The sequence below is a fragment of the Callospermophilus lateralis genome, chromosome 6, assembly GCF_048772815.1.
Source record: "Callospermophilus lateralis isolate mCalLat2 chromosome 6, mCalLat2.hap1, whole genome shotgun sequence".
In the NCBI taxonomy this organism is placed as follows: Eukaryota; Metazoa; Chordata; class Mammalia; order Rodentia; family Sciuridae; genus Callospermophilus; species Callospermophilus lateralis.
In genome coordinates this window covers 150,175,913-150,190,569 of record NC_135310.1, presented here as the reverse complement: position 1 = coordinate 150,190,569, position 14,657 = coordinate 150,175,913, and the positions used below count along the sequence as shown (strand labels likewise).

Genomic DNA, 14,657 nt, shown 5'->3' with positions numbered 1-14,657 from the left:
TATCACTGAGTGTTAGGGATGTGGCTTTGTGGTAGAGTGCTGGGGATCCAACCTAAGGGCTTGTGCATGCTAGATGAGGTCTCCTCCACTGAGCTACACCCCAATTCCTGTTTCTGTTTTTTAAGAAACAGGGTCTCCCTATGTTGCCAGGCTGCCCCCCCAAACTCCTAGGCTTAAGAGATCATCTTGCCTTAGACTCCCAAGTCATTGGGACTACAGTTATATACAAGTGTGCCTGGCTAAGGTGGAGCAAATTTTGAGGGGGAATTCTGCTTATCTGTGTTGACGATGAAAATGTGGTAGCCATTGGCATTTAAATGTTATTTAAAGTCATACATCTGGTTGAGATCAACAAGTGAGTGTGTTTAGGCACAGAAGAGAAGGGGACCAGATGGCTGAATTCTGGGGTATGCTCCCTTTGGGGTCAATGGAGGAAACTAGCAAGAGAAATTGAGAAGAAGCAATCTGTGAGGCAAGCAAGAAAACCAAGAATTGATGCTGAAAGCCAAGTGAAGAAATATAAGTGAGAAGGAGTGATCAGTGGTACAATTGTGAGTGACACATCATTACAAGGACTGAGGATTCACGTTTGTGTTTAGCAGAGGGTGGAGAAATCATGATTGGAAGGGATTTAAAATAGGAAGAGAGAAATTAGACTGGATACCTTTGGAGAATGTTGGCTGTGCTAGGAAGTAAAGAAAGCAGGGTGATGGAAATGGGATCAGTAGAAACAAACTGTTATATTTTGTGGGATATTTTCTTTTAAATAATGCTCTAGCAAGCAGAAGTATTGTTGTATATAGAAAGGAAAAGTACTATTATGATCATATTCTTGAGGAGGCAAGTGGGTATATGGAGGGGATTGGCTTTTGAGTAGAGAATTTACAGTTGATAGACAGGTGGTAGAGTGTGCAGTTGCAGACTCTAGTAAGTGGGTTGATGGGGTCCTTATCTGTTTGTTGCAGAGACCTTGGTAGGAAGACACTAAGATTCACTTGGTCGAAGTTGGTGGAAAGGCTTAGATGCTATTTTTTCTGTCCTTTGTGGCACTAAGTATGTAAAACTAACTTGATAGATAGACTGTGTTGTGGTTATCTTGTTCTTTTTTGGTAGATAGAGTAGTGATCTTTTGGAAAAGGCTTAGTTGGTTGTAAATATGTTGACTTTTTGTGCAGACTTCTAATTATTTTGTGGCCTGCTTTTGAAGCACCAGTTATGTTTTGTCTTGTCTAGGGAGAACCATTGGTGATATGCAGCTTTGTTTTTGTAAAAGTAGGTAGTGTGGTTATTGTGGTGGTTGTAGATTTCTTCTGTTTCTAGAATTTTTTCATTTTTAGGACTGTGAAATCTGGGACTTCTGCATGTTGCATTTCACCTTTCTACTTGAAGGAAAAAGGAAAAGTTAGTCTTCCCCTAAAAAGAATCACCAAGGAAGTGTTGGCATGCTCTCTACCTGTGGTTTCTTGCTAACTAGTTGCAGCACTGAATTGTGTAAGATTATATTTGCAGAAAAACGAATTTTCCTAGGCTACGTTGCACTGATCGAGGATCATTAGTGTGTTTATACAGCTCTGAAAACCTTAGATCTTTTTGAAAATAGCTTTTCTTCCTTAGCTACCTCTCCAGCTTGAGAAATTTTCTTGACTACAAATTGATAAATTCAATATGAGATTAATTGTATATTCCTTTTATTGTGGTAGCTATTCTCATTTAAAATGGTGCAGCTTTCTAGTTTGAAATCTACTGTTCTACAAATAAGTTATTTGCTTTTATTTTCATGAAGAAATATTTTAAATGTAATAGAATAAAACGCCTGTTAAATAGGAATTTTATTAATGTACACTTATTTTTCAAATAATTTCTAAATTTGAAAATATTGTTACTATCTGTATTTCACATGAAATAACTTTTCAACCAAGTGAATCTTAGTGTCTTGTTACTAAAATCTCTGCAACAAAAAGTTAAGGACCCCATCAAGCCACTACTAGAATCTGCAACTGCACACTCCACCACCTGCCTATCAACTGTAAATTTTCTACTCAAAAACCAATCCCCTCCACATACACACTTGTCTCCTCAAGAATATGAATGTAATAGTACTTTTCCTTTCTATATACAATAACACTTCTGCTTACTAGAGCATTATTTATCAGCAAATATTTTACTAAATATAACTTAAAAGTTATATTTTAAAAATCTGTTTTCATAAAGAGTTAAACTATTCTGTCTATAATTTTTTATATTAGGAAAAGGCCCATTGTTTTATGTGCATTATAATCTAGATTCTTACTACCACATAGATGAACCTGGAAAACATGCTACTGAAAAGACATCAGAACAAAAGACCACATACTGTGTAATTCTGTTCATACTGAAAGTTCAGAATAAGCAAATGCATAAAGTTAGATTGACGGCTACCAGGGGATTGGGAGGTGGGGTGATGGGGGCCGGTTGCTAATGGGCACAGCTTTTTCTTTTGAAGTGATAGAAATATAAAATCAGATAGTGATGATTGCACAATTCTGTGAATTTACTAAAAACCACTGACTTGTATGACAAGTTCAATGACCTTGATCCTTTTACCTAAATTCTTCACTTTTAAGGTTTAGTAAGTGGCCTCTAAAAATTATCCTTACTGGCTTAGGCCTATGGTGCATACTTTCTATCCCAGCTCCTTGGGATGCTGAATGAAGCAAGAGGATCACTTGAGCCTAGGAATCCCTGTCGGCAAGGAAAGTCCTCCATAATCCCAGCCTCTTTATCTGTGGGTGATGTTTTAACTTGAATATATATCCTTCTAGACCTTTCTAAATAAGTATAAGACTGTATGCCTGTTACTTACATGTTTACAAGGAAGGTGGGGTCACAGTACACACACCATTATATAGCTTGCTTTCTTCCTTTAGTAATATGTATTGGGTATTTTTTTTATTCTGGTCTTTTTGTCTGTTTCACAGTATTTTCTGTTTTGGATATACTACCACAGTTCATCAATTCTGCAATTTGAATTGTTTTTTTTTTTTCACGTTTTAACATTTCTAAAATGGGAATGGATTTCAGAACCTATATCCCATCAGTTTAATTTGTAGTGTTATTTTCTAGACATAAAATAATAGTATATCTTATTGGAATCTGAGATTGGATGAATGTGGTATGTATGAGTATCATCTATATATCTGTGCATCTTTTTTGAATTTTTTTTTTTAAAGAGAGAGAGAGAGAATTTCAATATTTATTTCTCAGTTTTCGGCGGGCATAACATCTTTGTTTGTATGTGGTGCTGAGGATCAAACCTGGGCCGCACACACGCCAGGCAAGTACGCTACCGTTTGAGCCACATCCCCAGCCCATTTTTGAAATTTTTTCATTAATTACAAATAATGCTATAGGACTGTATATCTTAGCTCGTTTATTTTTCTCTAGAATTAAATATAAATGTACAACTATAATTGTCAATTTTAATAGATTTTTCAAAATTCTTTATTATACTATGTCTGTACTTTTTTTTGAAACAATTATTATTATTTAGTTTTTTCTTTTTAGATATACACAACAGTAGTGTATTTGACATATTATACATACACGCATTATAACTTATTCTAATTAGGATCCCATTCTTGTGGTTGAACATTATGTGGAGTTACCCTGGTCATGTATTCATATATGAACATAGGAAAGTTGTATCGCATTCATTCTACTGGTTTTCCTATTCCCATTCCCTCTCCCTTCCCTTCATTCCCCCTTTGTCTAATCCACTGAACCTCCTTCTCCCTCTCTTTGTGTTAGCATCCGCATATCAGAGAACAGTCAAGCCTTTGGCATTTTGGGATTGGCCTATTTAGCATGATAGTCTTCAGATCCCTCCATTCACTGGCTAAAGTCATAAGGCATTGATTTTCTATGGCTAATATTCCTGAAGGGTGACGACTGTGGGGGCAGTGCTTCACCCTTCCCTGAGCTGACCCAGGGGCCAGCCCCATGCCACCTTCCCCTGGTCCTTGCCCACCAACTAGGCTGGAGTGAGAGGCTACCACCCGCTCTGTGGAGTCACAGGACACAGAGATGGGAAGCAGCTTGGCTAGGGTCACACAGTACCCCAGCATGAGCCTCCTGCTTCTCAGCCTGTGACCTTGCTGCCACAGAACTTCCTGGCTTAGGCCCCAGGACAGCCGGAGTCTCAGCCAAGTCCACACAAGTGAGCCAGGTCCGGCCAGGAGGCTGCCGGGGCACCCATTGTGCCAGAGCATCAGCAGACATCCTTCAAGGTGTGAGGTGCTGAAACCGCCTCTCTCTGCCTGCTGTCCCCCACTCCTGACCGCTCTGCTCTCGCCCCGGCTCTCCCGGCAAAGCCCCCGGGAGCCCAGAGGAAGACTCAGGTCAGGTTTGAGCTGCAGTCATGCCCGTGCCCCACTCACCGTCCACCACATCTGGCCGTCATGTTGTAGCAGAACTACCTGCCACTTGACCATGCTCTCCCCTGGCTTGCTGGCCACTGGGGGCCAGCACCTCCATGCTGGGTGGGCGGTGGGCGGCCCTGTCGCCTTATTCAGACAGAGCTGCAGGGTGCGCAGGCCTCCAGGCACCCAGGGGTGGGCACTGCTTCCATGGTGCCTGACAGGAGGCTGGAGGAGAGTGCCAGGGCCCAGGAGGGGAGAGGCAGGGCAGGCGCTGGGCCCAGGCTGCTCCACCAAGTGGCCACCCACAGCTCCAGGAGGCAGTGCAGGTGGAGTGTGCATTAACATTTCTGTGTATGGTGGAGGGGGGCTCATTTTCTCAGCACACATCAACTTTATTGGATATTCTCATCTTTTGAACCTGATATACAAAAACAATCTGCATATTTAAATTTGCATTGTGAAAAGCTGAGGTTGTGTCTCTTTGTATGTTTATTGTCACTTTGTCTTTCTCCTGCAAGTTGTGTAGGTTTTTGTTGTGATTCTTTAGAGCTCCAACTAGTCATCTTTGTCTTCAGTATTGACTAGAATTGCCTTTCACTTTACTGATGTCTTCATTGTCTTTGGCTTTCTATATTTTTGCTTTAAAAGTATCTTATAATTCTGTAATGGGGTTAATGGAAGGTATACTGTGTTAAAAGTATGGAGACATGAATTTTTCCCCTTTATGTAGTAAAATTAATTTGGATTGTACCTGTAAACTCTCTAGGTCTTAGTTTTCTCATTGCTGAAATAAGAAGATAGTACTAAGTATCTCACCTACTTTTGGCTCAGAAATCTTTGAATGTATTTCTAATGATTTTGAAGAATAAATGCATTTGCATGTTTCCCTTTATCATTCTTTTTCATAAAACAGTGGGACTTTATATTTTTTAACACAATATTTGTTTTGTCTCTGGTTGTTGAGCAGTTGTTTTTAAACACACCTTCTTAGTTCTCTGCTTTGAAATTTTTTAAAATGTTGCATTCACACTCCGATTATCTCATTTTATTTTGAAAAAGTAAAGCAAAGAAATAAAATACAGAGAATAGAGATGATGTAGGGTTTGAAGTTACTAGAATATAAATTGAGCTTGCATTTGGTGTCAGATAAAGCTGTGTTGTAATTCCATCTCTGCCACTTGTTAGCAGAATAACCATTATTTAACTCCAAGTGTCAATTTTCCTTTCTTAATAGTGGATTATTACAGTGGTTAGACTATGTGATTTCATAAACACTGCAGTCATACATTCTCCTTTCAGATGTAGCAGCTAATTGATGATAAAACCAAAAAGATTCGTGTAATTTGTGCATAGTTGAAGCTACCACCTTTACACTTGATTGTTTAGCCTTGGAATCTTGGCACATATCTGAATTTGTTTTTGAGTTTGAGTATTCAGATATATTCTTTCCTCCCTTGAAAAGTGTACGTTTGAATTTTCCTATAAAAAATTCCCCACTCTTTTGCTTATAGTTAAGTTCTTATCACCTTCCCTTTGTGAAGGGAGACCTCCCAAATGTATAGGCTAATGAAAGTAGTAAATTTAAAGATGTTTATGACTAGCTGTGGTAATACTTCTAAGGGAACTAGTTTTCATAGGCAATTCATAGGAATGTTTCTTATATAAAAGCTGAGATAAACCTCTAAGTAATGTGTATTTTAATCTCTATAATTACTACATAACATAGTCTCTAAAGAACAAGAATGGCATCTTCATACAGACACATTGTCACATGGTATAATATAGCATGGTTCTTCAATAAATAAAAATTCATATTTTGTTGTATTTTCCTTGATGATTAGATTGCAGGAAGTGATATATTCTCATCTAATACATAATGTATTTTACATTTGTTTTGTTTTTCTCTGCCAATATTTTGATTGGAACTTTTAAATATTCATGAATAAATTTGTGGTTCTGTTCTTTGAAAGAATTAAAAGAATGTTTTTAATATAAACTTGATAGAATTTTAATAAAATATATTGTTTTACAGCCAAATTTGTATCCTACTGTGGGGCTTCAGACACCAGGAGAAGTGGTTGATGCCAATTTTGGGCAACATCCTTTTGTGTTTGATATAGAAGACTACATGCGAGAATGGAGAACCAAAATACAGGCACAGATAGACCGGTTCCCTATTGGAGATCGAGAAGGAGAATGGCAGACCATGATACAGAAGTAAGAGGGAAGAGCTGGGAATTATGATTCATAAGATATTTGTTCTTTAGGTATTCATGAAAGCTTTTAAATCTATTAATTTAAACTCTGATTGTACTAATATATTATTGATTACATTTTGATGGCTCAAAAAGTGATTTTTATTTCACCTATTTTAACAAAGTTAAAGATAATGTTGATTTAACTACATAACCAGAATGATGTTTCACTTTGGGTTAATTTGATGGAGGAAGTAAAGTGACAGAGGTCCTATAGGCTAGGTTAATTTATTTGTTAACCATAATAACAAATCCTTAGTGACTGCTATGGGTTATATAATTCAACTTTGAATAATGTTGATATAAAAGCTAAATTCAGAGGAATAATTAAGATTTCATAATTCAGCATCTTTGGTTTTTAGACATGAACTTCTGTTTGTTCACTTTTACATGGAGAAAAGAATTCTTTGCTTTTTCTAACCGTCAAAGTGTATTGGAAACCAGGTGTGGCTGGAGGCTCAGGCAGGAGCATTGTAAGGTTAAGGCCAGCCTCAGCAACTTAGCAAGACCCTGTCACAAAATAAAAGTAAAAGAGGGCTAGGGATGTAGCTCAGTGGTAGAATACCACTGGTTCAATCCCCATTAAAGTGCTCATGTGTATGTGCGCGCACGCCACCCACACACACACACACACTCTCTCTCTCTCTCTCTCTCACTGTATTGGAATACATATATGATATGTACATTTTGTTTCAGAATTTGGCTTAAGTTTTCCAGTGTTTGGTGTACTCTGTAAAAGTAATACCTACTGTTTTTGGTTACTAGAATCCCTTTTGCTAAATTTAGCATTTAGATTCATGGAAATTGTAATTATTCCTATACCAAATAGAAAAATCTAACCAAAAGCCTCTATCTAAAGGAATTTTTAGAAAATAGTACTAAGTAATTTTAAAGCTTACTTGTATAAACTATTATTAAATATAGCTATAGTGAATGAAGGCCAAGGAGTAGTGACTATGGAGTTAGGATTCTCAAAAAGTGTGAATACATTAATCAGAACTCATTAGTAATAATGGTGGAGGATAACCAACAGCAGAGCACAAATAATTGTCAGATTACAACTATGTAGAAATGGAATTTTACAAATATTTGCCACAGACTCCCAGCCTATTTATTATAGAAGTTAGCATGAAAATAAAATTCCTACAACAGTTAACTTTTAGACTTTACCTTTGCCAAAGAGCTAGAGATGACTCAGGTGCACTTGACTACTGAGCCATCGCCCCAGCCCTTTATATATATAATTTTTTTTCAACTTGGCTTTATATTTTTATTCTTCTGGAAAATAGAAAGAAATCAACACCCTAATGTATGACACTGGTTGAATAAGTAATGCTTCAAACCACCTAAATAAGTTATTACAAAGGAGAAAACAGCTTTTAGGAGCAGAAAGACTAGCAAGCACCCAGCATAGGGATTTACATGTACGAAGTGCTAAATTCGTATTTGTTGAATTTAACTGATAGATTAAATTGATCCAGTTGTTTTATATTTTATTTGGAGACAGGGTCTCACTGAGTTGCTTAGCACCCTGCTTTTGCTGAGGCTGGCTTTGAACTCATGATCCTCCTGTCTCAGCCTCCCCAGACGCTGTGATTACAGGTGTGCGCCACTGTGCCCGGCTGTTTGTTTTTGTACTGGGAATTTAATCCAGAGGCGCTTTACCACTGAGCTATATCCCCCAGCCCTTTTGATGTTTTTGAGACAGGCTCTTGCTAAGTTGCTGAGGCTGGCCTTGAGCGTGGGTTTCTCCTGCCTCATTTTCCCAAGTAGCTGGTATGTGCCCCATGCCCAGCTGAGTGTCATTAGTATTAAATGGTAGCTCTTAACGTTTGAAATAGTAGAAAATGAAAAGTTACATAACCTTTTTATTTATTACTTATTTATTTACTCATTCATTCATTCATTGATTCATTTATGCATGCAGAGGATTGAAACCAAGGTTACTTAACCACTGAGCCACATTCTCAGACCTTTTGAATATTGTATTTAGAGACAGGGTCTCACTAAGTTGCTTGGGGCCTCGATAAATTGCTGAGGCTGGCTTTGAACTTGTGAACCTCCTTCCTCGGCCTCCCAGCCTGCTGGGATTAGAGGCGTGCACCGCCACACCTGGCATAACCATTAAATTTAAAAGCCATCTTCATCAAATAATCTAGGCCAAGAAAATAACAAACCTTTAAATACCATCAGTCTGACAAAATTCATTCTAATTGTGTCCTTTTGGGTTGCTTTTAGCATTCTTAAATTTAAAACTCTAATAAAATTCTTTAGGGTTGTTTTTTTTTCGGTGGGGGGGGAGGAGGCAGTGATTGGGACACATGATGAGGAGTCTAAAAGCAAGCTTCTGTCCTAGAGCTATTATCATGTGTGTTGCGGAACCGGAACACTAGTGTCTTTGTCCAGCACAGTTGAAAGGACAGCCAGCCCTGAGGCAGAATCCCATAGTCACCATGATCTGGAGCCAGGATGGATCGCAACATCATTCCTCTAAAAGTGGTTGCCACTGAGTGTCATGCAGGGTAGTCGTAGAGGAAACATTATGTGCCTTAATCCTTTGACATTATTTGCCTTAAGTCAGTTGCCCTTCCCCAAATTATTATTATATTCATGAAATTGATACCATGAACTCTCAAGAAATCTAAAAGATTCCATTTCCATTACATTAATCTGAATAACTGAATTAAAGTACGATGAAAATTTATTCTTAGAAATCTGTCCCCTATCCCTGCTTTTCCGTATTCCAGTGCCCCCCACCAGTTCTGTAACTGGCCCTTAGTAGTTTTCAGGACATAACCAGGTTTACCAGTTAAATATGTGGAGATACCACAGTTTGGATTACTGTTGTTGGATTACTAGTGTTTCTAACTACATTTTGTGGGGAGATGTAAGTACATATTTCGACCACTTGGTGGCTTTTAAAATAAACTTTTAAAAAACGAACTTATTATCTTACTAGTGTGTCATTTCTTAAGTCATACTTGAGTAATTGATTTCCTATGTAAAACCATAGTAATTTATATAGATGAGAAGACTGATTTCTCATTGATTAGTAGTACCTTTATAGACTTTCTTCTGGGCTCTCTTTTTTCTTGATTTGCCTTAACATGTCTTCTGTTTGCACCTGTGATCCAGTCTCATTTCACTGGTGAATAAAGACATAGTTGAACTTCAGAACGACAGTTAATCTGTTATTTGCTATTGAGAGTAGTCTCAATATATTGTTTACTGTGATCTTTTTTGGAAATATGCATGACTAGAGTACGATGATGTTTTTTTCAACTGACCTTCAAGTTGAGGTTCTCAAAGCCTTAACTCTTTCAAGGAAAGAGATTCATTTTGTAACACCAGAGTAGATGTTGTTGATATAAATTGTAGTATGAAGGATGCATTTTACTAAAAGATGTATGTTTCTTCTTTTTTAAGAATGGTTTCATCTTATTTAGTCCACCATGGGTACTGTGCCACAGCAGAGGCCTTTGCCAGATCTACAGACCAGACGGTTCTAGAAGAATTAGCTTCCATTAAGAATAGACAAAGTAAGGACACTGTCTGTGGTGCATGGCTAACACTTGTTTTCAGATTATAAGCTTGGTTTTTAGAAATTTATGTTTTTGTAGTTAAGAATTTTTCAAATATAATTTGACATGGATGCCTCTATAATTAGTTTTCGTGGACAATTTTGAAAATTGGCTTTAAAAATTCACATAGGGCTATTTTAGAGTTCTCAACATATAAGGAGATAATTTTGGAGAAATTTTTCTTAAGAATTTTTTTTCAAAATTATAGACATTTATTAAGTTTTCAGGAAATACATTTAATAAAAAGCCTTTTTAAAAAAATACTTAAAGTAGGCCTGATGAAACAGGTGAAAGAAATTAAAATATTCTTAAATTTAAATTGCTATCGAATTTTAAGATACAATTGATCACAAGTATTTATTGCTTAGGTCCTAGTACTGGCCAGGTCTACAGGGCCTGTTTTAAGCAGGAGGGGAGGTCAGCCTGATAACTGGCCCATACTTAACCATTCTAAAGCCAGTGCTGTCTTTCATCATGCCACCATGACTTGATGGGCAAGATCATGGTGGGTGAAAGCAATCTTTTTATGGATTGTTTTGTATGGGTCACAGTGTTATAATAGTACTGATGACATTGTGTTGTAGCAAATTGTTACACTTGTCTTTCTTACTACTTTAATAAAGCTGTCAGAGATGATCATTTACTCATTTTGTATCCTCAAGCCTAATTTAAAAGTGAATGTTGAGTGATTGTCTGTTAAATTCACATCTTTTCAAAGCCTCATATTCCTTTAAATCCCATAAGGTCCCGACATAAGACATTTTAAATACAGTTTTTTTAAAAATGTAGTCTTCAAAATTTTTCTGTTTGAAACTTCAGTATTATTTAATAGGTATTTTTCTTCTATGCTAGTTTATCAATTTTAAAAATAGTTTTAAAGGTACTTATTTTTTTTTAATTTTTTTTTTAATTTTCTTTTCTTTAACCTTTATTTTATTTGTTTTATTTTTATGTGGTGCTGGAGATCAAACCCAGGGCCTCACACATGCTAGGCGAGCGCTCTACCACTGAGCCACAAACCCGGCCCTGTTTTTTTGATTTTTTAAAAAACGTGTTTGAAAATTTTCTTTGTATTGCTTTTATGGAAACTGATTTTAAAAACAAAATCAAAATTAAATTTGTTTTCTCTTTTCCTGAGGATCCACTAAGCTTATGTTTTTACTTTTACAGAGCTTACTGTTTTGCTTTCTTTTTCTGAATAGGAATTCAGAAATTGGTGTTAGCAGGAAGAATGGGAGAAGCCATTGAAACAACACAACAGTTATACCCAAGTTTACTTGAAAGAAATCCCAATCTCCTTTTCACATTAAAGTGAGTTTTTAAAATAAGCTTGTTATTTATGTTTATTTATATATATACACATATATATACACATATATTACACATAATATATATATTACACATATTTGATATATATGTTATTGTAATGAAAACCATTGTCATGCTAGCAGAGTTTAATTTTTATTTTGCCTTCTTTAAAATATTTGTTGTATAATAGTTAACAAGTTATGAACACTTTTGGGGGCTTGGGGTTCAGCTCAGTAGTAGAACCCTTGCTGAACTTGTTGTGCAAGCCCCTGGATTCAATCCCTGGCATTACCACCTCTGCCCACACTTTTGTGTTAAGGACTCTAAGCAGATGGCATTTTTCCTGTGTTTGGTCTTTTATCTGTCTTGTATTACAAATGTGAAAATTTTGTTTAGAAGATGGGTGTCTTATTTTTTCCTCCTGAAAAGTATCTTACAGTAACTCTCCTGGGCATTTCAAAAAAATATACATAAGATTTACTACTTTTACTGATTTGGAAGAATACAGTTCTGTACACTTAAATTTTTGTGTAGTTACCACCTACCCCAATCTTTAAAGCTTTTTCATCTTTCTAGATTGAATCTTCGCTCATTAAACGTTAACTTCTCCCATCCTTCCCTCCCCACTTAGGTCCTTCATATAGCATTTATCTTTTTGACTGGCTTAGTCACTTAGTGTTATGTCCTCGGGGTTTTTTTTTTTTTTTTTTTTTTTTTAATGTTGTTCAGTTGTCAGTGGATCTTTATTTTATTTATTGATATGTGGTGCTGAGAACCAAACTCAGTGCCTCACACATGCTAGGCAAGTGCTGTACCATTGAGCTACAACCCCAACCCCTGTCCTCAAGGAATTCATCCAAATTTTCTTCCTTTTAAAAGCTGAATAATATTCCATTATATGGATATACCCCTTATTATCTATCCATTTGTCTGTTGATTTACACTTGAATTGCTTCCATCTCTTGACTATTATGAATAACTCTGTTGTGAACATACGTGTATAAATGTCTTGCTTTTACTTCTTTTTGGTGTATACCTGGAAGTGGAATTCTGGGTCATCTGGTATTTCTGTGTTTGACACTTTAAAAAACTTCTATATTGTTTTCCTCCCTAGGTGCATCTTTATATTCTCACCAGAAATGCACAAGGTTTTAAATTTCTTTACATCCCCACCAACAATTTTTTTGTGTGTTTTTTGAATACTAACCACCATAATTCTGAGGTTTTGTTGGTTTTATGAATATTTGTTATTTTAAAAAGTCAGAAGTTACTGAACTTAAGATTTCAAGTCTTTAAGCCACAGAAATCCTTTGTAAGTCAGGTGAGAGTTATTTTGTTTTAAAGTTTAAGTGAGGCTCATTTGGTTAAGAGATTAGGAATGAGACTGAGGGTGAGGAAAGTTGGGGAAAAGGCTATTTATGAAAAGGTTATTTATGAATCTGATGCACATAAAGCCATGCTCGCAGGCACCGATTGATTTCCTTCCAAGTACAAATGTTGTTAAAATCATTCTTGGGTTTAGCAGTGGTATCTATTTTATTTATTATAGCTGCAGATAGACTTTCATTTTCTTAGTTAATCATTATTAAAGGGGGTAGTGTTATTGTAATGTCTTTTGTGCTGTACTGTGATTTTTGTGGAAAGACCAAACTTACTGATAAATAGAAGCTTTTAAATTATTTTCAGAAATTACTATTACGTAAACAGAATGCTATTTGAAGATTCTTGTCTAAATTTTTCTTCTTTCTTTTAGAGTGCGTCAATTTATAGAAATGGTGAATGGTACAGATAGTGAAGTGCGATGTTTGGGAGGCCGAAGTCCAAAATCTCAAGACAGTTACCCTGTTAGTCCTCGTCCTTTTAGTAGTCCAAGCATGAGCCCCAGCCATGGAATGAATATCCACAATTTAGCATCAGGCAAAGGAAGTACTGCACATTTTTCTGGTGAGATTCAACATTGAAACTTTCACCCATTTTTTAATAACATTGAGTCCCCTAAGAATTCTGAAAAAATTTGGAGGTAGATAATATGTAGTTATATATACTTGATCTCCAGGCATTCTGAAAATTGTAGAATTCAGATTTGTGTGTTATCCAGTACCAAAAAGTAACAGAAAGAATAGGTGTTTCTGAGAGTAGCTTATTAGTAGGTCTTCATAAACAAATGCCAGCATTCCACATGAGTTGCCACTAAAATCCAACCATTAAGTAATGAGACGGTAACTGTGTATTTTAATAAAGTATGGCTTTAAAGGTGATGTGGCTGTAATATCTCATGCCAGATCTTGTAAAAGCTAGGTTGGCATCTTTCCCTCAGTTTTCCCCAGCCACTGTCGTCAGGTCCGTGTCTGCCCAAGCCATATTCTCCTCTTCCCCTTTCAGCTTGCCAGTCTTCACTCTGTCGTTTTTGGTGTTCTCGTCATTGAAATTCTCTTGTTCCTTGGCTTTCGTGACATCTACAGGTTTATGAGTGACCCTTATCATTCTTCTCTTTATCTCTTTAATTCTGTATTTCCCAGCACATTACCTTCCCACTGTACATTTAACTTGTAAAACAAATCAGGTAGTGGTGCTTTTTTTTCATACTGTAGAACCTTTGGATTTTCATACTGTAGCACCTTTGGTTTCGCAATCAGTATGTACTCTTTCTGCATTAATATCCCTCCGTTTGTTGACCTCATCCTGCACAGTGAGAATGACTCCTGTGCCACTACACCTTTTAAACATTACACAGTCATTTTAGACTTGGACAAATTCTGAGCCATGGTGTACTCATGTCAAGCGGGGATGATGGGAATATGTCACATAACAATACTTTTGTCACTGACGAGCAGCCATATATATAATAGTGGTCCCATGAGATTTCAATGGAGCAGAAAAATTCCCATTGCATGGTATTTTTACTGTGTCTTTTCTGTCTAGATACACCATTTTATCATTGTGTAACAATGTCCTACAGTATTCAGTACAGCAAAATGCTATCCAGGTTCTTGGAGTAGGAGCAATGTACTGTATCATTCGGCCTTATGTGTATAGTAGGTTTGTGGAAGTACAATTCAATGTCGGCATGAGGACAACATTGCCTAACAGCACATTACTCTCAGTGTATTCCTATT

The 14,657-nt window shown here is 36.6% G+C and overlaps 1 protein-coding gene across 2 annotated transcripts in view; it reads left to right on the top strand.

Annotated features, from left to right (window-relative positions):
- The window catches only part of Ranbp9 (RAN binding protein 9), a 90,490-nt gene that overhangs the window by 62,637 nt on the left and 13,196 nt on the right, over positions 1-14,657 (top strand). For both annotated transcript variants that reach the window (XM_076859216.1, XM_076859217.1), the window contains exons 6-9: positions 6,430-6,614; positions 10,079-10,191; positions 11,436-11,544; positions 13,295-13,485. In XM_076859216.1, the coding sequence (XP_076715331.1) occupies positions 6,430-6,614; positions 10,079-10,191; positions 11,436-11,544; positions 13,295-13,485 (598 nt within the window). The remainder of the gene's footprint in view (positions 1-6,429; positions 6,615-10,078; positions 10,192-11,435; positions 11,545-13,294; positions 13,486-14,657) is intronic.